Below are 24645 nucleotides of genomic sequence, written 5' to 3'. Positions count from 1 at the left end.
ACTTCTCCTGCTTCTTCAGCTTTTCCCATCGAGCAGTAACTTCGCGAATCTTGAAGAGACTTGGAATCACCCCGAAGCTAGCTTTAACAAGCTGCAAAGAAGAAGGTGACGTATGAAGGCGAAGAGCAGAGATTTAATGGAGGATCGTATCACGTGATAACTGTCATAATGGGACTCTTAATTGAGGCAATGATGAATGAGACCTTTTGAAAATCTCTTTCATCAGACTCGTATACAAGCCTTGATATTGAATTGCAGGAGTCAAGGTCATGGAGTGACTTGAATACCTGTATCATAACGAAAGTCACGTTTCATGAATCGAGAGAGACATTCCTCTTCTCTCAGCACATACTACCATTGGCGTAAGGCTAGATCATGGCATACTACAAGACTCTCGCAGAGCATCGGTTGGATAATTGTTTACATATGCTGGTACTTGTCTCATTGCCAAGCCTAGAGGCGCACCATAACACGGCACACTCAGAGACCACTCCCGAACAGACACCACACCAAGTTCGTCTCTTGAACTGGGAAAATATGGAATGACCCCAAAGTGCAATAACAAAAGCATTGATCGATGAAAGGACGAATAAAGAATCTTCATCTTCACTCCAAGCGAAGGGCCCAGGGAACGACTGCTCCACGCGACGAGCTGACCGGACAGGAGTGTGGCTATGTTCACAGATTTATTTCCCCAAAATGAATCGCATTTGCCTGCATTTGACTTGTCGATCAGCCACTGGCGCCACAGGTCTTCCGTGGCAGATGTCATTATGGATTCGCGTCCAAGGTCTGTTGAGAAAGACAGAAACTTAGACCCATCAAGGACCACGCTGGACCCGCAGGAGCCAGCTGAAAAGTCGATAGCATATGATTTGAGCAGTGACTACACGACTGGTAGGATAAAGAGAAGATTCTCAATGATAAGGAAGAACCGGACTTTGAGCATGATCCTGGCCAAGTAGAGGGTAAATACTCACCGTAAGTCCCACAAGCACTGCCGAGCGGAGATGAAGCAAGCCGTCAACGCCAAAAATGTTCCAGCAGTTGTCATAACCATGTAGCGCCAACGAAGAAGAGCTTTAAGGCGGAATAACTTCACCTGAGGCCTTCTTTGGGGCCTATCCAGTTTTGGCTTCTTGGCGCAAATCTTGTAGAGACGTTGTGATTGGGCGAACTCTAAGATCAAAGAGATACACACACGCCCGCAGAAGATTCCAGCTCGGAGGATCTGACTTTGGGGGTTCTTTCCAATAGTCTCATGCATGTCTCTCTCGAAGAGCAGCCCAGAGAGACTGGAATGACGGAGAGGCTGCGAATAATGCGTTCATAGTTCGCAAATTAAAGACACCATCGTGCTTTGAATAATGGCAACTTCGGGTAAAGTGAAATGAGACACAGGAACAAGTTAGCGAGCGACGCAAGAGCCTGACAAGCGATGTACAGGGAATCGTACGAGCATGGCAGGAGAGAGAGAGAGGAATTCGTGAGTTTGATGCTCAGAAACCTGTCGTGTTGTGACGCGGGTCGCCTATACATACACTTGCAGTTCACCCACATCTTCAGTGTGCTCACGGCGCAGTCGGCCAACCACAGGACGAGGGCATGCGGCTGACCCAATTCAGCAGCACACCACCTCATGTTGGAGACATCGTGAAATGCCTCACTGAGTTAAGACAGGTCTCAGATCCAGAAAGCCGGAGAGTAAATTGTCTATGATGCAGGTTGGACCTGGACAGCGGCCTCCGTTATGGTCCAACCTTGGGCTTGGGACTGGCATACTCTCCTCTCTGTATCTTGTCGATGAAAATATCTGCAGACTTTAGTTGTCGATCCTTAGAGTGACAGTCGCTCCGTCCGGACTCAGCTCTTTCAGCCACTGCAGATAGGCATGTAGAACCCCATCCACACTATCGAAGCTTTGGAAATAGCCCCATGACTTGAATGGTATGAACGAGTACCAAAAAACAGATCAGGAACGGGACGGCAAGCTCTTGATCTTCTTGGACACCGGGATTCAGGGATTCTGCTCGGTACCGCTGAATGACCTGCATATTGACTTTAGGCAAATAGCAAGTTACACAACAGAAGAATCCAGCCTCTCCAAGATGAGCTGCGAACATGCTGAAAGTACTTGGCCACACTCATGATATTGACAGCGGAATATTCATGCTCCGCGACCAGTGAGGAAAAGCGTTCAGCTGAACGGCGAATCGATGAATAGATGCTGGGACGAGGAACGAGGACTAGTAATCGGACAATATATCCGTCAGACGGATCCTCCCGGAAGATGTCCGTTGCCGCTGTGGATCCACGTATTCGACAGCGTAGTGGTGTGTACCTTCCGTGTCGTCTTCCTATCAAATGATGTTGTTGATTGATGATGGGATGAGGTTGAAAGAGGATGATTGCGTTGTGTGCATGGGACTCAAGGAGGCCAAAGCGTACGTCCGAAAGAGGAAAGCTGCCAAGACCACGGAACTAATTATACTCCAGCTTGCCTGTTCTTTTCTTCAGTCACCCTACGGGGTTTTTCATGCAGACAACGTCTGTAAATTGTCTGCATTTTGTCTGCATTCCTAGTAGTAGTAAAATGCAGTAAAATGCAGACAAAATTCAGACAATGTCTGCTACAATTTCATTAAAAAAATGCAGACAAATTAGCGTGTTTCAAGGGTAGGAAGAGTTTAGGAACTCGGACCTTTCATGTTTCGATACAAAGTTAAACACAGATCTTTCACTACCTACCTCCGGAATACTCGGGAGGGAGACCTACCTTGAGAGGGAGACTTACTTTAGGAGGGAGACCTACCTTGGGGGAGGGAGACCTACCTTGGGAGGGAGGGAGACCTACCTTAGAAAGAGACTTACCTTAGAGGGAGACCTACCTTGGAGGGAGACCTACCTTGGAGGGAGACCTACCTTAGAGGGAGACCTTAGAGGGACAGAGAGAGAGAGTAGGAAAAGGGAAGGGAAGGAAAGAGGGGGAGGAAATAGGAGGGGAGGAAATAGGAGGGGAGAAATTAACTTTATTAGTCAGAAAACTCTTAAAATACAGATAATAACTGTATTTCCCTTAAATTACAGGCAATGTCTGTATTTTCACTTTAAATCTCTAAAAATCAATCAGAATCAGAGAATCCAGCTGAGAAAAATACAGACAATTGACTAAAATGCAGACAGAAAATCCGTCTAAAATACCTATTTACAGACAGTGTCTGTAAGAAGTGCAGACAGTGTCTGTAAAAAAAACCCCCGTAGGGTCATGCCCTGCATCCGCACCACGTTCCAGCTGGAGAACCTCAATCTTTTCCACTGTCTATCAGCCGTCTGTCAGCATGGGATATGATACAAGGATACATACATACCCATATGGCTATTCCAATAGCTCATCCTGGTGTTCATTGAAAAGTGGGAGACGGTGATCTGGGCCAAAGAAGACCAGGTCGACATCACAACGCACAGTCTTCTGAATGGCCCATGTTTGTATCAACCGAGCGAACCACCTTATTCGGTCCTCGGGGACACCATTTTCCCTTCGGATACCTGACCAATGTCATCCAGCTGCGCCATTACCCTGCACCCGATCCCGCGTATATTGAGCCCCTCTCTCAATATGTTCCGAGTGAGCGAACTGTTAGTCTATTTCTGACCAAACCTGGCTCTTGGAGTTTTTCTCTTGCTTAGCTGTAGGTAATTGGAAACTTCTCCTAGCCCTGAACGCTCCCGAGGAGGCGGCTTGACCACGAGGACAGAGGAGAAAGTAATTGGTTTTGGAGCCTTGCCATCTACTATTCGGGACAGATCAACGTGCCGTCTCTTCTTTCATGTGCCGTTCGAGAATCCATGGTCGTTGAGGTGTGTGCCACATGTGGCTTTCAGCGTGTTACCTTGAAAATTTGCCGCAAAAGATGGCCAGCCAGTTTTGTGCCCGAGCTCTCGGACGTGATCACACCACGTCTTTGGCATGAAGAGACAAAGCTTGTCTTTTGCACGAATAGATGAATATCTTTGCAAGTTTGCATTCTCTGATATTAGGTCGGTCAAGTTTTGTGGCTCAAGTTGAGTCCTTCGGATCCAGGCCGAGTTGTCCGTCCCACTTGTTCCAGTTGCCGACACCTCATTTTTTTCGATAGCTCACCGGACAGTCTCCCACTTGTATCTATCAGAATCTTATACCAATCATCAAAATTTAGGCCGATAAGAGTTTAACGGGAAACGTGCAAGTGCTTTACGGAGTCCTGGGTCACGCTAAGGTGCTTCCCGCCTCAAGTGGCGGTCAAGCGGCTGGATACCTATATCTCAGTGGCGTATGCGACTTATGTACTTGGATGTATGTGCTTAAAGTATGGTATGCTTTGACTTGGAACATCCTGCTCCCAAGATCGAATTAGTCCCAGAACAAGATGCATGTTCATCCTCTCCATGCCTCTCGCGAACTGCATCCAATCGTTGTGCCAAGCAGAAACGGATGCTCTGCCCGTCTTTGCGATAGTTTTCGTGCATACTGCAGCCGCACATGCAAGCAAGCTTGATAGTTCTTGAGCATAAACTGGATTTTGGTACTCGGGCTAGACATGGCTGGACTTCTCCCTCGCGGTCCTACAGAGAATCCGAAGTCCTATTTCGGAACAAGTTCATCCTGTACATACTGTTGCTACACGGGAAGCAGCATTGGTAGCTCGACTGTTGAAATGGAGGAGGGCTGAAAGCGCTTCTTGTATTGTCCTTCTCAGAAGATGATAAGTGGCAGGCAACCCCTCATTCTCTCTCGCCCACATTCATCGACTCGCTCATCAGTTTCCACTCACATTAACTTGAATCAATGGCATCATTAGCCATGGGATACGTTGTGTTCATCATTCTACTGCTGGTGTCGCTTGTTGCAGGCCAAGGTCAGGCTTCCGACTCCAAGCTGGCAAACTTAAGATTGACTTCATCCTAGCAAGTTATCCGGAACTGCCTCCTCAGTACCTCCTCACTACGACCCCTGTGACGGTGAGTGGCAGATTTCTAGTTCTATGATCTCAAATTTATTACTCCGTACTCTGCAATTACTCATGTTATGTACCACCCAATTATGAGGGTGGCTGTTCTTTCGTTGGTCCTCTTGTGTGATACTCCTCTTGTGTGATACACACTTCAAATTCCTGCACATGCATCTTTTGCGATATATATTTCTCATATAGCTCCTTTGAGGATATTCGAGCAGCTCTGATCAACGTCTAGCCTCTCCCTCAAGGCTTTCCTTGGGGTGGGAAGACAGCAAATAACACCAATGCATGTAAGTTGGCGGCCCACCGAGCAAGTCTGTCTAGCTAAGCTAACGATATAATAGACAGTGAGTTTTCGATCCAGTGCATTGACTGACATGGCTCTCTAACAACCCGCTTTCTTAGCCGGTAAGAATCACAACTCCTTCCCCAGTAATTGTTGTTTGCTAAGTTGACTTAGATCCTCCTCACACTGGGTATGATTCGTTCTTGCTGTATGCAAGGCGCACGGACTGATATTTGTAGTGTCATCCGGGTTTATGATTTCACCATCACCAGAGGTTGGGCAGCACCAGATGGATATTACAAAGACGTGATGCTGGTTAACAACCAATTTCCTGGACCGCTGATCGAAGCGAACTGGTACGTACATTCAGAACATCATGTGGCTTTGACACTCAACTGATCTTTAGGGGCGACACGATCCAAGTCACCGTACATAACCAAATCACGGATCCTGAGGAAGGGACAGCCCTCCACTGGCACGGTATTTTGCAGAAAGAGATGCAGTACGTACTTGTTCGTGTCTAAGTATCTAAGCTGATAGCTACAACAAGATGGATGGATGGTGTGCCGGGAGTTCAACAATGTCCAATCGTGCCAGGAGGCAGTTTCACCTACTCATTTCTTGCGGACCTTTATGGCACTACTTGGTATCATTCCCACTACAGTGGACAGTACGCTGGAGGTGTGGTAGGGCCACTTATCATTCATGGTCCTAGCACGGTTGCATACGATACAGGTAAGCATTGAAAGAAGCACTTTGAAATCTGACACTAACTACCTAATTAGACGTTGGACCGATTATCTTAAGTGACCACTATCACCATGAATATTTTGACATTGTCAAGGATACTATGTCAACGGACATCAACAAAGTCGTAGGTTCTATCCGTTGCCCAATTTCGAATCACCTACTTACAGAAGTGGTCAGATCCAACTTTCGGATAACAATCTCATCAACGGAAGGAACAGCTTCGACTGCACTAAGAAGGCTGTTGGCGACACTCGGCAGTGCTTCAGCAACGCTGCTACTTCCAAATTCAGATTCTATCCAGGGAAGGTCCACCGGCTTCGCTTAATCAATGCTGGTGCTGAAGCGACAATGATGTTCTCAATAGATGGCCACACCTTGAAGGTCATTGCCAACGACTTTGTTCCTATAATACCTTACGATACTAAAGGTCAGCTTTTGATGGTTTGCACAGTTGGAGGGATTTACTAATTCGAGCAGTCGTTACCCTCGGCGTCGGCCAAAGGACAGACATTCTAGTGACAGGGCTGGTAAGTTCTCGGAGTTGTTCGTTCCATCTTAGAAAAAGGCCTGAAGTCACGCCCTATCCTCGGCTGCCTTCTCCGTCTCCTTTGTGTATTCCCGTCCTTTCAGTGTCGACACAAAACAATACTAACTCGTAGGTTTTTTCTTCAGGCGGGGACACCGACTCCGGTCGTGATGCGATCCTATATTGCAGCATGTTCACTATTCAATCAACAGGTCGCGAAAGCCATGGTCTATTACCGGACTCAGGATGCAGCTACAGCGATGCCGAACACAATTCCATGGCCAGAATTTACAACTGCAGTCGCTAATCAATGTGGCAATGTATGTCAACTTAGCCGTTCTAAAAACAGACTCTCTCGCTAACAATTCAGGACGCCTTGGCTTTAACGAAACCATGGTACCCTATCACACCAGCCGCAGTTCCATCTACAACGCGCAATGTAGCTATCAATTTCGGTCAGAATGCATCAGGAAACTGGCTCTGGACAATGGACGGATCCTCTTTCCGCGTGAACTACAATCAGCCCGTCCTCCTCCTTTCCAAAATGGGCAACAATTCCTTCCCGAGAAACTGGAATAGTTACAACTTCGGTTCCAACGCTACGGTCCGCATCCACATCCAGAACCCGACCGTTGCAGCGCATCCCATGCATCTTCACGGCCACAATTTCTGGGTTTTAGCCGAAGGTACCGGAACGTGGGACGGAACCATCATCAATGCTGCAAACCCACAACGCCGCGATGTGCAGATGGTACGTGCCGGAGGGTACCTTGTCATGCAGATTAATCAGGATAATCCGGGTGCTTGGCCGTTGCATTGTCACATCGCTTGGCACGTCTCCGCTGGTCTTTATATTACAGTTCTAGAACGTCCTGCTGATATTGCTAATCTTCCAATTCCATCTATCATGGCGCAGACCTGTAGAGACTGGGCGGCTTATACAAATACGACTGTTGTAGATCAGATTGATTCTGGGTTGTGAGAAGTCACATTTCCCTCTTCACTTCAGGAACAGGTGGCGTTTGTCTTGATCTGTTGGACTCGTGGGGAATATTCGAACTGGTTCATGCGGGGCTACTGCTAGAAAAATATATGCATTTCAGTCTTTAGTATACAAATTTGAAACAATATACAGTTTATCTGTACCTAGCAAATATGTCTTAGCTATAGCAAGATACTCCAAGGGTGAAGCCACATTTGTCCTTACAGGAGGGTTAATTTCGAGAAATAATAACCTTGTACCTGTTAACACATTTTAATCACTATCAACTGACTCTTGGCTTGTTGTTCCGAAATCCCTTAGTAGTTGAAGTGCATCTTTAGCAGTTCCTAAAATAAACCGCGAATCTCGCGAACCTCAAACACAACAACATTCTCATTGCTCGTGTTGATCTTAATTGTTGATAGATATCTTGTCTGTCTTGATTCAATATTACTTGCGATCGCCTTACCCAATCAGTGGTATGAGCCACTCGGTTGGGGTCGTGGCGCAGCATGACTACAGGCGCGGTGGCAGTGATTACAGCTGTGACTCTTAGCTTACCCTCGAGACTTGCGAGCTCTAATTTGACTGCCCATAAGTACAGCCTGTCTAGAGTTAGCCATGTTTGAAGCATTCATGTCTGGCTGGCATTCTCATATCAGATCTCGACCTTCTTATTACTTCAAACAAGTTGACACGCAATCAAAAGATTTCAGAACGGTCGGCTGCAGACCACCAACCCAATGTCTTCCTCCTTGGAGCTTTTAATACCAGAACTCTTGGATCTTATTCTTGAAAATCTGAAGAAAAATACCGAAGCCCTCAGTAGATTGATACGATGTAGCAAATGTCTTCGCTATCGCCTCCAGCCTGTCCTATACGGCTCACGGGATTTCTTAGAGCAAGCCATGCGGCGGGCTTGCAAGTCTGGAAACATCGATACGATACGATTAGCTACTTCATATGGCGCTGACGTAAACATAATTGACGCCCAATATAAATGTTGTTCGACTCTCAAGTTAGCTGCGGAAAGAGGGCACGCCGATGTATTCGACTTACTGGTAGAGATGGGAGCCACTTTCGATCATAGCAATGTCACACTCAGTCCTCGTTTCTCCAGGAAACTGTGCAACCCAGTCAAAGAAGCAGTTCTATTCTCGTTGTTTAAAGCTGGATTCGGCTCACTGAAGGGGATCGAGCTGTCTCTCCCGTCCGTCATTCGAAATGGAGGGTCGGTTGAACTTGTCCGGACACTTCTCGATCATGGGGTCGATGTCAATAAGCATGAAAGGGTCTACGGACCCAAGCAACACCACATCGTTGTGACAGCCTTGACAACTACCATTCTGGAAAACAACATACAAATTTTCGATGTACTGATTGAAAGGGGCGCCGATATTCACGGCACCGAGAAGTGCAACCCTTTCAACAAACATGCACCTTATCCGTTCCGACAACCCCTGCACCTCCCTATCTATGCAGCAGCGGTCTCAATGGTTCAGCATGGAACTACAGCTATGATGGAACGATGCCTCGATTTGGGCGCCCACATCAATTTCATATCCCGCAACAGAGAACACCCAGCAGCCAACGCTGTGCTCACTACGCCGCTACTTACTTATCTCTCCGCGATCGAAACCTGGGACGACAATGCAAAGCTCCATCCAGTTGACGGCTTAAAGTTCTTCTTGCAACATGAGGCCAACTTGGAAATTCCCATCGGCTTCAAAAAAGCAGGTCTCGAGAATGAGTATGTCCAGATCCAGGCGACCATCGAACTGCTTCTGGACAAGTGGGGCATCGAAAAACTTTGCAACCCGGAATTCTTGTTGACCATCGAGTTTCTCATAAAACAAGGAGCTGGTAAAGATGTATTCATCAGGTTTCTGACAAAGTATAGAGCCGTGGGTGACAACATTCCCCCGGGTCTCCTGCAAAACTGGGCTCGCATCGCAAATCTCCTCCTCGAGCAACACGCCTCAGATCCAAACATCAAACATATTTTGCTTCGCAGTATTCTCACACAATATCGCCCACATGAAACCGGAGGGTTTAGCGACATTGATCGCTGCACAGTACGCTGTGCCATTGCCGCAGGAGCGGAGATTAACGCGCATCATGGCGGTGCCACCATTCTGCACGAAGTCTGTGGATATCGCAATATGGCTACATTCTCTCACATCTGCGGCCATGATGATATCTTCGCCTGTGGCCATGTCCGGCTAATGTTCTCATTCTTCTCCTTCCTCCACGAAATTGGGGCGGATCCACGCATCATTATCAAGGGGAAATCACCAATCGATGTCTTGCTAGAGCCTACACAGCAATCCTTTCGGCTCTCGGCTTCTGGAGAAAAGTACCTCGTCAGAATAGGGAATATTCTACTTGGAGAGGTGGACAAGTACAGCCTTTCTGACCTGAAGTCGTTGGATGTAGTTTCCAGACGTCGAAAGCTTCGAAATTTGGTCTTTGGTCGCCATGCCTAGATGCCTTTTTCAGTGTACCATTTCATTCATTGGCAAATTTCCAGTCCTAGAACAGTCTCCTCAGTGAGACACGCGAGAAGTTCGGCGATATGATACGGGTGCCTCAATCTGCCCAACGTTCCGCGTCTTCGGGCACTGGAGTCGCCTCAAAATCGACCCCGCCATCAACCCCACCACAACCCGCACTGCTAGAAATCGCTTCCTTGCATAACATCAACTCCACAGATGTAACTTCTTGTCGATATGGGGACCGTATGATTTACAACTTTCGACAATTTCGCGCAGTCTTCATGCGTTTGAATGCATGTTGGGGTGACTCTGCAATAAATACGAGGTCGGTTGGATAAAATTTGACTCATCTCCAACACCGCCACAGCAGTTAAGAGAGTCCTCCAGAAGACACCCCCGATGAGTTCTTCGAACAGATAACATTCATTATCACGAGTCTGAAGGCTGAGCATGGCGGACATAGAAGTGTCAACCAAGAGCATCTCACTCATCCATAACACAGACCTTCCCCGCCCATTAAATGTCCTCAGCACTGCTATCGCAGAATTCTCGAAGCAAGACTACATTGCTTGGAGGGTTCCCGAATATGAGATCCACATTATAGATATCGCATCATATAACTTCTCTCAAGCAGACTCACCGTCTGGTCTCAAGGCAAGCGAGTCAAATACAACACCTCTTAAGTCTCCATCAGATTGGCAAGCTGAGATATCGAAACACTCTGCCTTCATCCTCCTCTTCCCCTACCACACCTGGTCACACTGCACTTCTCTCAAGCACGCACTCAGCATCCTTCCACCCCATCTCATCCACAAACCCACTCTGCTTCTCGGATTCGGAAAAGAGGAGCCCTATCATCCAAATGAGTATGAGCGGACATGGAAAAAGAAATCGTTCGGTATGATGAGGGACTTCCTCCTCGAAAAAGCTGTCAAGCTGGTTAAAATGGAGAATGATAGCCCGCAGGGTGGCTGGCCTGAGTTCATGGTCTATGCGGATTATTGGGAGGATTGGACTACAGGAGGTTATAATGCTTTTATTGGGGGACAGCAGGCTGAGGCTTGGGAGAGCAAGGGGCATAATAGGTGTGCGAGGGGGGTTGAGATGTTAGTTGCTGGGATTGAGAAGAGTAGGAAATGAAGGTCCGTACTTGGCAAGTCGAAAGCCGTCGAGACCGTACTTTGTCACCAAGCTGCGCATCTCCTCTATTACACTGAAAATCGCATTCAGCAACACATGTTCAATCAACTTTGAATGAGGGACTTCGACTTGTCGTATCCGTGTGGGTTTTTAATCAGGCCACCCCGCAGATACATTGATGTTGTTTCTCCTGTTCACGTCAGCACATCAATTGCAAAGAGACCGATATATAGAAGAGGTATAAAGAGCATTTCGGTCATGGAAATCGCAAGGGAAGAAATGGCTGTTTGGGCCTTTGGCGTAGGTTCCATGGGCGACAGGGGTATGTTCGAGGATAACGACACGCTGTGCTTTGCGACTTTCGAATTCTCCTTTTACCATATCTTTTCCAAGATTTCTTTTCAGGACCTAGTCTCGATTAGTTGTAGATTCGTGAGGATTCACAATCTGTCTACACCTTAAGGAAAAACGCTTTCTTTGTTCCGTCGGCGAGGAGGGTTCAACTCTGTGGGCAAGGGCAGCGCGACTTGCTCCGTGTTCAGCAACAGCTGCGATCTTGCACCCTACAGGAAGTACTGCGAAGCTTAATTTGATATTAGGTAGTGATATATAAGTTATGAAACCCACCTGCGATGATACTTGCATCAAGTTCTTTCTCGGCTTCGGCCAACTCTGGGACGGCAGTTGGGACGAAGCCTTCTGGGATGAACGCCATGTCTGTGGTACTTTTCATGGCTTGCGTAACTTAGAGTCTTTGATGGAGTCCGATATGTGGCTGCTCAAATCAAGAGATCCTCGAGCTCATTGTGATGGGAATGGCTTTTGTTTGCTTCAAGGTTACATTTACCAACATTTTTCTTGTGTCAGAACTGATCAGATCACTGACGCTGAACCATTATTCCATGCGAAGTCCAGAAATTCGCTGCTTATGAAGATATTCTTTCTATTGTCCCTTTGCAGAACATCACAATTGCGAGTCAACAAAGGCCATCTCCTCTTATCCTCGGCTAATTTGGGGAGATTGTCGGGGAGGTTCGGACTTCATTCATTTACACGGTAGCGATTTCTATTCTTGGATACTCTATCTCACTCCTCCAGCCAGTTGAGTCGAAATTAGAGTACCGGAGAAAGAAATGGTATCGAGTAATTGGTAACATTCCCTCTTCATTTGCATGCGCCAACGTCCTACGATAACCCGAACATACCCTGAAGAAGCTTCACTGCCAATCACTCAATGCCAATGATCACCATGGTCAACAGCCTCTCGCTTCGTGACCGTAGCATTGGGCGCGAAACACGTCTTGTATCCTCTTGACAGACTGTACTCTCTGACGCAGCCATTTGGGCAGGGATACGACTACGGAGCATGTCAGTCACTGGAATGGATTTAGATTCAAGAATGGATGGCCATACTTCGTTGTACTGCCACGAAAACAGGGGATCCGTCTCATTGGTCAAGATCTGTCCTAACATACTCGTCTGATATCCAGGAAGCTGTCTAGTCTGCTGGAAAACGTCGTAGGATGATATGGTTATGACACCCGATCCTGCATTATAGTTGTGCTGAATGATTGTTCCATAAATGTATTCTGTGCAGGTCAACGTCCACCCATCAAGCAGAGCGATCAATACACTTGGCCCGCCATACCTTTGAAGCCAGACCACCGGATCGCACTCGCACACATAGGGCACGATTCAGCGTTCGTATAGATGGAAAGTTCTCCCCAGGCGGCAAAGATTTGAGATGCCGTCATGTTCTTCGCGACGAAGACAGCTGTGCATGCATTGATCGCTGATATCTCACCATGGATACTGTAGATATATCAGAAGGTGATAATTCATGAGGAACAAGGGTGGACGTGCGTGGGATCCCCGGTCCTGAAGTTGGCACCTTTGCAGACAATCGCATCGGCAGTATGGTTGACGATGATTGTTCCGTATGCAGCAAATGGACATGGTCCGCTCTGTTCATAGAGAGCTTCATTTGCCTTGTAAGTCTGTCAGTGGCTGTACAAGAAGTGAAGACGCGTATACCTACGAGCCGCATGTATTTTACCCGTGTTGAATATGGGATAGAGTTGACCGTCAGGCCTGACATATTCTGATCATCATTGGGAATTGTAAAAGCACCTCTTGCTGAGGAAACAAACAGGCCAAAGATGGAAAGCACTTTGAAAGTATACATTATAGGATTTAGGTATAGTCAGAGAAAGGTCTTGTTGCTTCTGCACAGAAAAGGAAACCAAACATATTTATATCAACATATCGGTATCGACAAATTTTAACATGTCATCTTCACCGCTCGCATGTCTCCACTTCGACCCAACCAAGTCCGATATATGCGTCTAGAATTGCTCTGTCGAAGCCATTTTTCTTATCTCTTGACTTGGAATGGCCATGAGTGGGATGTCGTTCACGGCATGACCGGTCGACTATCAGTATCAGATCCTTGTACCTTACTAAGTTCGTACTGTAAACAAAATATAGGTGAGTCGACTCCATAAAAGAAACGCTTTACTTCAGCAAAAGTGGAAAATCCTCATCGTTGATCGAATGGTAATGTTCCAATATTCATGATCACCAGAGAGCCTGATGCGTTAATGTCACTGCGATAGGCAATCCCGGTGCCATGGCTTATACCTGATGGCAATCCCACTCTCGAGATATGCCTTGCATCTTCCCCGCCAAGTCCTACCCGATTTTGCACCTCCGAGTAAATGTCGTTAACTTACTTGCTGGACCTCATCTCTTCTACGTATCGTTCGTTTTTCTGGTCTCTGTTCGACAAAAGGAAAGATCAAAAAACATACAACAGTAGGTATTCGCTGGTGGTCACCCACCCAACTACTAATCCACCGATTTGAGGTTTAAGTACGGCAGAGCGGACGGGATGCCCTGGATTCCTCAATCTATGGTCGTATGTGACAGTCATCTTCTGATTTAAAAATATAACCGCTTTCGGAATATCCGATATGGGGTGTGAAGACGAGATTAGAGGACAGCGATCCTCGCTTAAAACATAGATTGTGTTGCCTGTTCTGTTGGCTTGGGCAGCGCGACAAGTAATAACAACGGACTTTTTGTGACTGAGAAGGAGTGAAATTTTTTCTCTGTACGTGGGAAAGTTCTAACACTAATATTAAATAGAACGGGTGAGTTACCCTGCTAGAAAGCACGCTGAATCCTTCTGGAGTACAGCTTGTGGACGTGGGTCGTGGGCAGCCTTTGGCGTCGCAGGGCAGTCGCAGCACTACGCAAGCCCTCATTTCAGTGAGTGTATGGCTCTTGCCAAACCATATTAGAAACAATAGATGAAGTTGTTTATCGATCCCGACATCTAATCTTCAACCCGTTTGACGAATTTCAAAGAGCATTCTAAAAAGACCTCACATCAGCTCACACATATTATCCAAACATAAGAGTCGCTTATACAGTCATTCATGAACATTTCTAACAAATGCCAAAGCGAGACTATTCAAGTAGAAGTACATGGGTCGAAAGGACAAGCTTGATGTGAATAAACGTACACGTCGGCAGCTGCACACTCTGATCGGCAATTTTGTTTCCTATCGACATATAAAAAGCGAGACTTGAAATTTAGGTCGCATTGAAGTCAAATGCAGCCACTGGCATACATTTACGCTTACTCATTGTGAAGGTGTTCGGTGGCTGAGGAGCCAAGGCAAACCCGGCAACGTATGATATGATATTGGGTTGGTGTGTGAAGTCCGCGATCGATCTGAAGCTGAGAGGCATTATATCGGGTCATCTGGGCAGTTTCGTCGTATGTTGATCGGCATAGAACATCAGAGTGACGGTGTCTGTACTACAAGATGATAGGATCCGATAATGGTCTCGATACTGATCAGCGATGATTACAAATTTGCCAAAATATTCAAAGTGGCAGGAAGCAATCACTTATCTGAATTTAACTAGGTAGAAGGGGCTCTGATAACACTTTGTTCGAATCAGGTTGACAAATTGAACATTCTGGTCCGGTGATCCCTTGACCACAAGGATGTCTTGACCTGGTTGGAGAACATTCGATTGTGCGAAGGGTCCCCCACCCAGCTCAATAACAAAATGAATTCATCGCTAGTCTACTGGACGTGGTACAGAATTGCAATGTTCCAATGAATTCGATTGGAATAAATATCAGAATATTCGTGGCCCTCAGCTGTCGTGAAGTCCAGAGACAATCAAGTGCCGGTACTTTTGTCAAAGTCACGCTGCAAAGCGATGGGATACCACGATCCAGATGAGGCATGGCGATCTTAAACCCGATGCGCACGTGGAATGAGATGCAGGTGCACCGGAGAAGACCTACAAATGGAGGGATTACCGCTGACATGCATGCTCGGCGACTTGGTGGGAAGCTGACCAATGCAACACGCGTACCCAATACGAAGGCGGAAAACTTCATCCGGCGTGATCTTGAAGTCGTGATAATTGATAGAGATGAGATAGCTGAGCCTCAAAGAAATTCTTGCAAAGCGGGGTGGTCGCTGTTCTAGTTCCGTGTGAATACTTTTGGTCGGCCGATGCATGAAGATACTATTTTGACTCCTGCGAGATCTCGTGCAACAGGAGGGAGCCGAGACTGGACGACATGGCCAGCAATGACTCCGCGGCTTCAGATCTCCAGGGGAGTAGGAATAGCAGCACTGGGGGCATGGACCTGCAGTTCGTCAGCATGAATGCATCTTCCCCGCTCGAGAAGCAGCGGAACAAGAAAATCATCCGATCCACGGCAATGAGGAGTTTTCGCCGTAAAAAGACGCCCCCAAAGGTCCAAGAGAAGCCAACCCTCGTTAGAGAAGTCAGTCAAGATGGTGCGGTTCTTATTTCATCTCAGTCCAGTCTGAATTATAATTCGCGTCTTGATCGGACGATCGAAAATCCATATATCAGCACCAATGGTACCGAGTTCCCCTCGAATACGTCTTGGTCGTATCCGACGTCAGATTCTTCCAGGCCCTGCAGTAATAATGGCGAGAGCAACTCAGTGTCTGTTTCCGACGAGGAAAATGGTCTGGAGAGACGACTTCCTGATCACTCGCCGACTCCATCGTCCATTACTGGCAGTCCAATATCACCGCTAGGAGCAGGAAGGGTAGATCCATTCAGAATATACCCTGTAGGTGGGAAAAGTAATATACCAGAATTGTTCGATCACTGTAAGTCAAAGCCCTCCCCAGGATCCTCACCCGAAAGTCACAGGAGATCTGACTTCGATGGCAGCTGTTGCAATCTTATGGCCAGGTCTTGGTCCTGAGACTCAAATGCCCACAGCATGGTTTCGTAAAGCCTGGGAAAAGCCCATCCTGATGCATGCCCTGGCCTTCGGTGCCATCGTCCACATGGACGTTCTCCGAAGTCCCCGAATCAGTCTTGAAAATCCTCTTCGCCTCTTCCACAAAGTGCAGACCATGACACTGCTGAAAGAAGAGATGAAGAACCCCGATGCAACAGCTTTAGATGACGTGATATTGGCTGTCCTGGCTCTGAGTACGAATGAGGTTGAGACGGTAGCAAATCACATGAAGGAGAAGGTTCGCTCGCCTTTCAACTCGCCGCTTCCGAGTATCCAGTGGCTTGATGTGTATGGTAGCATCACGCACGTGAAGGCACATACGCTGGCAATGCGATCTCTGGTCGCTCGTCGAGGCGGCTTGGAGAATGTAGAGCTACCAGGATTAGCGGAGACTCTCTCTCTGTAAGCACAGACCCGCGCTCATATTGCCCCAGAAAACACAAGATTTACTGAAACGCTTCCTTGCAGTTCAGATGTCCTTGGAGCGACTCAGAGTCTTTGTAGACCACACTTTCCTCTGCTCGCCGCCGCCAAGGACCTTCCCGCACTCGAAATCGACCGAATGTTGAGACTTTCCTTGAGGAATCTAGGGCGAGGATTTGAAAGCTTGAATCCGTTCGGAATCAATGAATCCGCGCTGGGAGTTATTCGAAATATGGTGGATGTGAGCATGGTCATTGATGGCCACACGAGAGGGGTAAGGCCTATTACAGACATGGCAGCATTTGTTCTTAAGCGAAATGCGACACAGCACAGTCTGATGTCGCTGGCGTCTGGGGAAGAGCTCGGAGTTGGCGAAGTAAGCAGTATCTGTCTGTACGATTCCATTCGCCATGCAGTGATGATATACAGCACTGCCGTAACCTTTCCATTACCACCTCTAACAGGTATCTTTGGAAAGTTGGCGACGGCATTAAAGAATATCATGGAAACGTCGAAGTTTGATCCTTGTTGGCAGCTGTGTCCCAAGACATTACTGTGGATCTTGGTTTTGGGTGGTATTGCTGCGTCTGGCACGAAGGAAAGGGCGTGGTATGTCCAAAATGTGGAAGCGGTTTCCGGAGCCCTGAAGCTGTTAGAATGGCAAGATGTGGTTGACAATATTGAGGAGTACCTATGGCTTGAGAGTGCTTGCGATACTGCGGGAAGAATTCTTTGGGACGAAGTTGTCAGTGATAGGTTCCTTCAGGCAGGAGTTTAAGGAGGCAATGTTGGCCGGCGTCAACGCCAAAATATTTGTTGACGATGAGACCAGAAAGAGCATCTAATAGACACAATGCGACGGAACACAAGAAGGGAGGAGGACTTCGTGCTTTCATGTAAGGGGAAAGTCGTGTAGCTGAATCATTTTTTGGCTGAATCTCATCAGTACCACACTTAAGAATAGTACCTTGTACGTGTTTCCACGTCTTTTAGCATTTTCCATAGTGAGACTGAAGACCAGGATCAGCAGCAACCCAATTAGGAATAACCCTAGATCAGGATCAGCGATGTCTCCTTTGGGTATACCTTAGAGGTACCTAAACTTTCGTCCCCCACAGAGCAGCTTAATCATCAATGTGGCTGACAACTGCTGATTGGAACCCTAGCATATTAGTCCACACCAATAACAATGCTGATAATGCACGGCTCTAGTTCATAGGGAAAGCTCATCAGCTGGAGCTGGAGATGAAAATCCTCAGTTAAGTCTCCGAAAAGGGACAAAAGGGCTAACTCTCACCGAAATATCATCCCCAGATGACGAGAACCAAGTAGCAGTATTGGATAGAATTATTCGCGGACGGTGAAGAGATCTCATACTACCAATCTTTCAGCCCCTCTTGCCCGACTTTTTCTTTCTGGTATGTATGATGCTCTCCATAGACTGGTCCGATTGAAGAGACTGCTGAGGCGAACGGTGAGGGCCGAGCGGTGCAGTTGACTGAAACTTTAATATAAATGATCTCCACAGTCTGTTGCAGAGAGAAGCATATATGAATGTTCTGTGATCTCCTCTCCTGAAATTTTTGATGATTCAATCCACGTGTAATTTTGTCGATCAAAGTCATATCAGTTGCCCTTGAAGTTATGTCAAACATGAATTACAACAATGCTGAACACACATCTGGGTTTGACTTCGTTGATGAAATGTGGCAGGCTGGTACTTCGTCCTCCAGCTCAGACATCTACTCACCTAGCGGTTCCATGGTATGCAATCGTGAACCACCGTCCATGATTGTGTAGATGCTCACACCAACACCTTATAGGATCATTACGATGCGATGGTGAGATGGGAAAAGTCTTGCCAAAACCTCATCCCTTTCGACTATGAAGCATGGCAGTTCGAAGGGACGTTTGCAGCGTCAGACATGAACGATCGAGAAGAACAATCGTCGGTGAGCACTCGCTCAGCTGGAAGTCTAGGTAGATATCAAGGCTAATTGACTCTAGGCTCCTCTCTCGGTATGGGAGGCATCAGCTCAAAGTGTGGGGAATAGTATCCCTCGGTCAACCCAACAGGTGCCTGAAAACGCAAAAACGAACGTCACCCAGTCTCCCTCGCTATCATATAGTCAATCACCATCCGAGTCACCAGCTGCCTCAGCAACAAAACCTCGCTACTCACGCAAGCGTCTGAGTGACTCCGCTCTGAACGTAGGAATTTATCTTACTGAAGTATGACCAGCAGCTAGCTAATTCCATCACAGAAACGCCGAAGTCAGAATCGCGAGTCTCAACGCTCGTTTCGAGAAAGACAAAAACATCATGTCATCTGGCTAGAAGACCAAGTTCGTGGGCTCAAGATAAAGTGTAATGAACTGGAGAAAGAATACATCAATCTGAATTGCAAGTACCGAGAACTACTCGAGAGGACTGAAGGAAGCGATGAGGCATATCCCAGCACAGAAGACCTGGGATCTTGGCCTTTGGCGCCAGGGTCTCATACTTTAATGGAACGCGACTATATTTCATCGTAGCTGTTGGCGGTGTATTTGTACAAAGATCGTGCATTTTGCACAGTTAGACTAGCAGAGAAATATACACAAGGTGATGTTAGAGCAGCAAGGCAACTTACTCAATTACAACAAAATAATTGCAATCTAAAGCAGAAAGAGGCGTGGGTTGCTTGCGAAAAACTAGAGTATGTATTGCAGCACTTGCTGTATATTCCGTTGTGGGTGGAACAGGATAACCCAAGTAGGTACCCGGTTGTGTGAGCTTACATTTGAGATATGTGAAATGGGTGAATTTTCCGATACTTGATATGCCGTACAATACTTAAACCCACATATTCGTTATAGATGTACGGTACCATCAGAAATCTGCAAAGCCATTTTGGCTTAATCCAGGAACGTGTTCGGGTCTCTTGTCATGATTAGCTTTGGCTCCGTTCAAAAAACAGAACAAGCAACCTACCCTGGCACCCAGCCTGGGATTAAAGCGCCTCTTTCCAGCACTTTCAGATCCTCCCCCGTCGTTCGACTGGTAATACGAACTCGTGGACTCTCCCACCCCGGATTGTTCGTCTTTGCAATCTCAAAGTCTCTGCTAAGAATGGCTTTACTGTCGCCCCTCCAATCCGTCAGAAGTCCTTCGGCGGTATTCAATTCCAGTTCCTTCAATCGCGCCATACCCATGACAACCTCCATATTGAAATGTCCAAAGCATGAAGCATCTGCCACCTCGAGTATCATCTTCTCAATGCTCCCAAGTTCAACATTATCAAAATACTCCAGCAGATTGTCACTGCATCGGATTGTGTCCTGGCCAAACGCAACATAGATGTAATTGGGTGCCTTCAAGGTCTTATGGTACGGCGTATAATTGGACTTGAAGGTTGCGAAGTGTGTTTTGTAGATAGACAAGGCCTCGTACCGCGACTCGCGACAGACATGTAGAGTTGGGGGAATCGGTGTACTGGAGAGGAATGATTTGATGAAGCGTGTTTGCTGTTGGTTCGACTTGATGACGCCTTTTTCGCAGTTTATATGGACGATTCGAGGGCTCGAGAGGACAGTCTCCCAGATTTTGATCCGCAATTCGCTGGGTAGGGTGGGAAAGAGGTGGAATTCAGTAAGGGCGGACATTGTTTCTGGTCATGGTGTCAATCAAATACAAAATAAAAAGAAAACCTAGGAGAACTATTACCTTTTGCTTGTCAATGCATAAGCCGTTCAGATTTTGCAGTAATGTTGTCAGTCATGATGTTGTTGTGAAGCCTTTATTTACCTCCAAGTGCCCCACTGGATGAACTGTTTGGCTTGTTGCCTGGTACTGTACTGCAAGGCTGAGGCAAAGCTGACGCGAAGGACCCCGCAACACCAACAATTCTGATATTGTCACCATTACCATATCGTATAAGGAATCAGCTGGTATACTTTCTTCCGAGATGAAACTCTTCCGATAGTATCTACAGTAGGGTGCAAGAAGTGTCTGCACCCCCCCCCTTGCAGCTAAGGCACACTACCTAATTTAGTATTATTAATATCGCTGCTTTTAGGAGTAAACAAAGAATCTGATTTTTATCTAATATTTTGTATACTATCCTCTAGTAGTAATCACTGCCTTAACTCGATTCTCTATAGTAGTAGCTAATCGATATAAAATCCTATTATTAATATTATGCTACGCTTCCTGTGCTCTACGAATTAAGGCGTCAAGGGTAGCGTCAGTATTAAGGGCGTGTTCGAGTTTAGGGTGTAATCGATATAACTTAACTTTTATTAAAGCCTAGAGGTTCTCGATTAGATTCAAATCAGGGGAATAAGGAGGCTATTCTATTATTCGAATATACATTTCCTAGAGTATATCTTTAATAATATTCCCTCGATATAGCTTAGCTCTATCGTGTATAAACTCCTCTCCTTTAATAATAATTTCCGGAAGGAAAGCCTCGTAGAGAGCTCGAATAACCCACGAAGTAACTCCTCCACGAGCTGCTAAAGGGTCTCTATTAAGAGGTATTAATCCTATCCTTCGATTATATCTAAACGTAGCCTAGAATATCTTTTTTATCCCTTTTCCCGAGTATCGAATCGGCTGGATATCTCCTAGTGTAATCTGGTCTCGTGGACGAGTAAATATCTATATCGGTTTAACCCCTATTCCTCTCTTAATTGTACACTCGTCAGACCATGAAACCTTCATCTAATCGTTCAGAGTATACGCCTGGTGTCGGATTGCCTAATTAAGTTGTGCTTTTGCGTGTGCCGGGGTAATAAAAGGTCGTTTTCGCTAGAGCTACTTCTTCTTATCCATTGAACGAAGGAGGCTTTATATATATCGCTTTTTACAGCTATCGTTAACTTCGCGGAGGAGGTCTCGCATTTTAATATAAGGATTCGTGTGATTCATAGTATTATATATATGATCGCGTTATTCTTCTGTTAAAGCTCGAGGCCTACTGGTTCGAGGTTTTGAAGTAAAATTAGTAGTACTAAAAGGGTAGGTCTTAATTGTAAGTCGAATCGTAGAAAGAGGTATTTCAGAGTATTTTCGATGAATCCGAGGCGCAGACTAACGTTCTGAAGCTAATTTAATAATCCGGGATCGCATTTGAGGAGATAATTCAACGTGAGGCATCTTAAATAGCTAGAAAAGCGTGTTGTTTCTTGTAAGTTACGCGTTGAAAAGCAGCCAGGTAAGCAATGCTGTTTAAGTAAGTGTGCCTTAGCTGCAAGGGGGGGGGGGGGGGGGGGTGCAGACACTTCTTGCACCCTACTGTACGGGAGGGACAGAGATAATGCCCAATATCAAAGAAGGGTCTATTCTCTGTCCCAGCCTTGAATAGCATTACCGAAGATCGCCCGCCAAGCTCTTGTCCTGAACTCAAGCTCAGACCTCCATTTTTATATCAGCTTCAAAACAAATCACGCCGAGGACACAGAAGAGGAAGAGTAGCGAATTGCGGCTGACGACAAGATCAACGAGTCATGTTGGCTCCACTTGACCTGGTATGACCGATCCTGCCATGCTATGGCGAAACCAGGCGCCCGTACTCACCTTGAGCATTCCCGTTCCACATGAGGAATTGCTTTCTGAGTCCTTTGTCTGCTCTGCAATCTGTCTTCTTTGCCTTTCAAGTGGACCATTATATTGCTTCCCTATATATCCTGTTTTCTTTTTGCAGTTGCTGATTCATCGCCATCCGCACTGGCATTTGCTGGTGGCCACGTTAATTATCCCTGTTTAGCTCCTCTGTTTACCTATGGTTCTGGGCGAACTATTGTCAAGTGGCACAACGTGGCAGAAGCTCCACCGGCTCTTTTTAATGGGATGATGAACTCTAAAGTTTTACGGCCATGACTTCTAGTACTCGGAGCGCAGTCATCTAGAAAACTCTGTTCACGATCTGTGGATATAATTGCCATTTCTATGCTTTTTCCTGCCAATGTAGGAAAAGTCTTCCTCCAATTTTAGCAGAGTTCGAAACATGCCTTGGAGAATCTCGGGAGTCTGATCCGAAAGGCATAATCAAAGAAATAGAGTTCAGGATGTAGCAAAAGGTCGTTCTCGAACTTTGGCAGAATCTGGATTTAGAGAAATAACTGCCTTCAAGATCTCGGAAGTCTATGCCGAAAAAGCAGATTCAACGAATAGGGTTCGAGACATGGGCCGAGACTGGAGTGTCGACCCGAGGCCGGCTCTTGAACTCTTCATTGTCACTGTCGGCGTGCCTCTATCACACATGAAGAATTCTAAGTCCTCTGTGAAAATTCAATATCCATCCGACTCCTCCGCTCACATTCCGATCAAACTGAGATCAGATAGCATAGATTAATATGCAGAACATGGATACCATGTCATTGCGTCTTATGTCAGATCAGTACCTGGTTTGGCCCATTGCAGATTCCGCAGATCTCAAATGTCGGTCTGGATCAAAACACCATTCCTCTCCCGCAGTACCCTTTCCTGTCTTCGGTGTGGTTTGCTTCATCTTTCTTGCCCTTTGTAATCCTCCTTCAGCTTCTACTTGAGGGCACACTGTGCGAAGGTTGCCAGTACTGGAAATTTAGTGGCCTGTCCTGCAAGAGGACTGCAAGAGCAAGAGCAAGAGATGTTGAGTTGAGACGACAGCTGACATGAAAGTCGATGCCGACTTCTTGTTGGTCAAAGCAGACGAATGCGGGCAAAGTGCATGCGAAAACATAGTCAAAAGCCACTACGATAGCTTCATTGAGTCTGATTTGCTTCAGTCACTGAGTATATACAGTGAATATCTCCAATCAAGGCTAAGGTCATCGCCTCGTGCATTACATTGCACCAAGCAAAGAAACGTACAGTAGTTCAGACCGATATTTGAGGCGGACCCCGCGCCAAAGTCGAATATTCTCGCAAGTGCTTTGCTCCACACATACGTGCAGCAACGGATCGCCAGGGATACGATCTTATATGCAGCATTAAAGAGATTCGGGCAAGTGCTGGTGGCTGGTGGCTTGTGGCTGTCTGAGATTCTGATAGGAGCAGTAGAAGCCGATACTGCAATTTCCAGTCATGATGTCAACGGCGAGAAAGCCATACACCCTCTTACTCAGAAGTCGCGCTAGGATCAACACAAGAGGCTCCATGCATGCGCTATGGCGCATATTCAGGAGTAAAACCAGGCGATGTCAGATCCGGGGAAATCGTATAAGATGTTCCGGATTTAGCGTGCATATATTCTGTGCTGTCAAATACGACATGTCACTTTTGCTGATGGCGATATTCAGGACGATACTTTCCGCACAATTGGTATGCATTTTCGATCTGGAATCTGTCTTCCCGTCCCCAGTTTTGCTTCTTTAATTTCTAAACTTTCTAGGTTTGATTTCACTTGATGGAAAGGTCCACCGCGCGGCTGGCCATCTGACAGCCTTTTGTTTCTCCCTTCCAGTCCAACATCCGCAACAGCATCGAAATACATGCCTGTGTAACCCGAGGTCTCCAGTAATGTACCCTGCCTTTTCTGCTGATCGAGTCTCAAGGCAATCTCAGAGGGGTTCAGAGACTCAGTGGAGAATCAGTGGGGCGTGCTTGGTGGCGTGAGGAATGTGCCCAAAAGTCTTGGAACTCCATTGGACACTTCTGAAACCTATCATTCAATACAGAACCGCAGATGCAGGGGGCGACGATAGTCAACACTGCCGTACTCGCCGGAAGCTGTCCGTGTTCCGCGACAGCAGCGGTATCTACCTTAGTC

The 24645-nt window shown here is 46.6% G+C and overlaps 7 protein-coding genes across 7 annotated transcripts; 5 read left to right on the top strand and 2 right to left on the bottom strand.

Moving 5' to 3' along the window:
- Positions 1-5490: 5490 nt before the first annotated feature.
- ONS95_000268 (uncharacterized protein) lies at positions 5491-7538 on the top strand (the record flags this gene model as incomplete). Its single annotated transcript, XM_058493416.1, has 8 exons — positions 5491-5636; positions 5687-5782; positions 5831-6015; positions 6066-6154; positions 6208-6457; positions 6508-6557; positions 6703-6876; positions 6927-7538. 8 exons carry the CDS (start codon positions 5491-5493, stop codon positions 7536-7538), a joined length of 1602 nt encoding a protein of 533 aa, XP_058363616.1.
- A 908-nt stretch (positions 7539-8446) lies between these two features.
- ONS95_000267 (uncharacterized protein) lies at positions 8447-10024 on the top strand (the record flags this gene model as incomplete). The annotated part of the gene is made up of 1 exon (XM_058493415.1): positions 8447-10024. One exon carries the CDS (start codon positions 8447-8449, stop codon positions 10022-10024), a length of 1578 nt encoding a protein of 525 aa, XP_058363615.1.
- Positions 10025-10483: 459 nt separating this feature from the next.
- Positions 10484-11173, top strand: ONS95_000266 (uncharacterized protein; the record flags this gene model as incomplete). Its single annotated transcript, XM_058493414.1, has 1 exon — positions 10484-11173. The coding sequence occupies one exon, from the start codon at positions 10484-10486 to the stop codon at positions 11171-11173; it is 690 nt and encodes a 229-aa protein (XP_058363614.1).
- Positions 11174-12404: 1231 nt separating this feature from the next.
- ONS95_000265 (uncharacterized protein) lies at positions 12405-13358 on the bottom strand (the record flags this gene model as incomplete). Its single annotated transcript, XM_058493413.1, has 5 exons — positions 12405-12530; positions 12587-12762; positions 12822-12985; positions 13037-13161; positions 13212-13358. The coding sequence occupies 5 exons, from the start codon at positions 13356-13358 to the stop codon at positions 12405-12407; spliced, it is 738 nt and encodes a 245-aa protein (XP_058363613.1).
- A 2424-nt stretch (positions 13359-15782) lies between these two features.
- Positions 15783-17688, top strand: ONS95_000264 (uncharacterized protein; the record flags this gene model as incomplete). Its single annotated transcript, XM_058493412.1, has 3 exons — positions 15783-16350; positions 16415-16889; positions 16956-17688. 3 exons carry the CDS (start codon positions 15783-15785, stop codon positions 17686-17688), a joined length of 1776 nt encoding a protein of 591 aa, XP_058363612.1.
- Positions 17689-18563: 875 nt separating this feature from the next.
- Positions 18564-19444, top strand: ONS95_000263 (uncharacterized protein; the record flags this gene model as incomplete). The annotated part of the gene is made up of 4 exons (XM_058493411.1): positions 18564-18674; positions 18734-18862; positions 18918-19121; positions 19175-19444. 4 exons carry the CDS (start codon positions 18564-18566, stop codon positions 19442-19444), a joined length of 714 nt encoding a protein of 237 aa, XP_058363611.1.
- A 363-nt stretch (positions 19445-19807) lies between these two features.
- On the bottom strand, positions 19808-20554 carry ONS95_000262 (uncharacterized protein; the record flags this gene model as incomplete). The annotated part of the gene is made up of 2 exons (XM_058493410.1): positions 19808-19832; positions 19884-20554. 2 exons carry the CDS (start codon positions 20552-20554, stop codon positions 19808-19810), a joined length of 696 nt encoding a protein of 231 aa, XP_058363610.1.
- Positions 20555-24645: the final 4091 nt, after the last annotated feature.

This window comes from Cadophora gregata, assembly GCF_030347475.1.
Source record: "Cadophora gregata isolate MNR1 chromosome Unknown scaffold_1, whole genome shotgun sequence".
Lineage (NCBI taxonomy): Eukaryota > Fungi > Ascomycota > Leotiomycetes > Helotiales > Ploettnerulaceae > Cadophora > Cadophora gregata.
The sequence above is the reverse complement of the archived record's forward strand: the minus strand, read 5'-3'. Positions and strand labels throughout refer to the sequence as shown.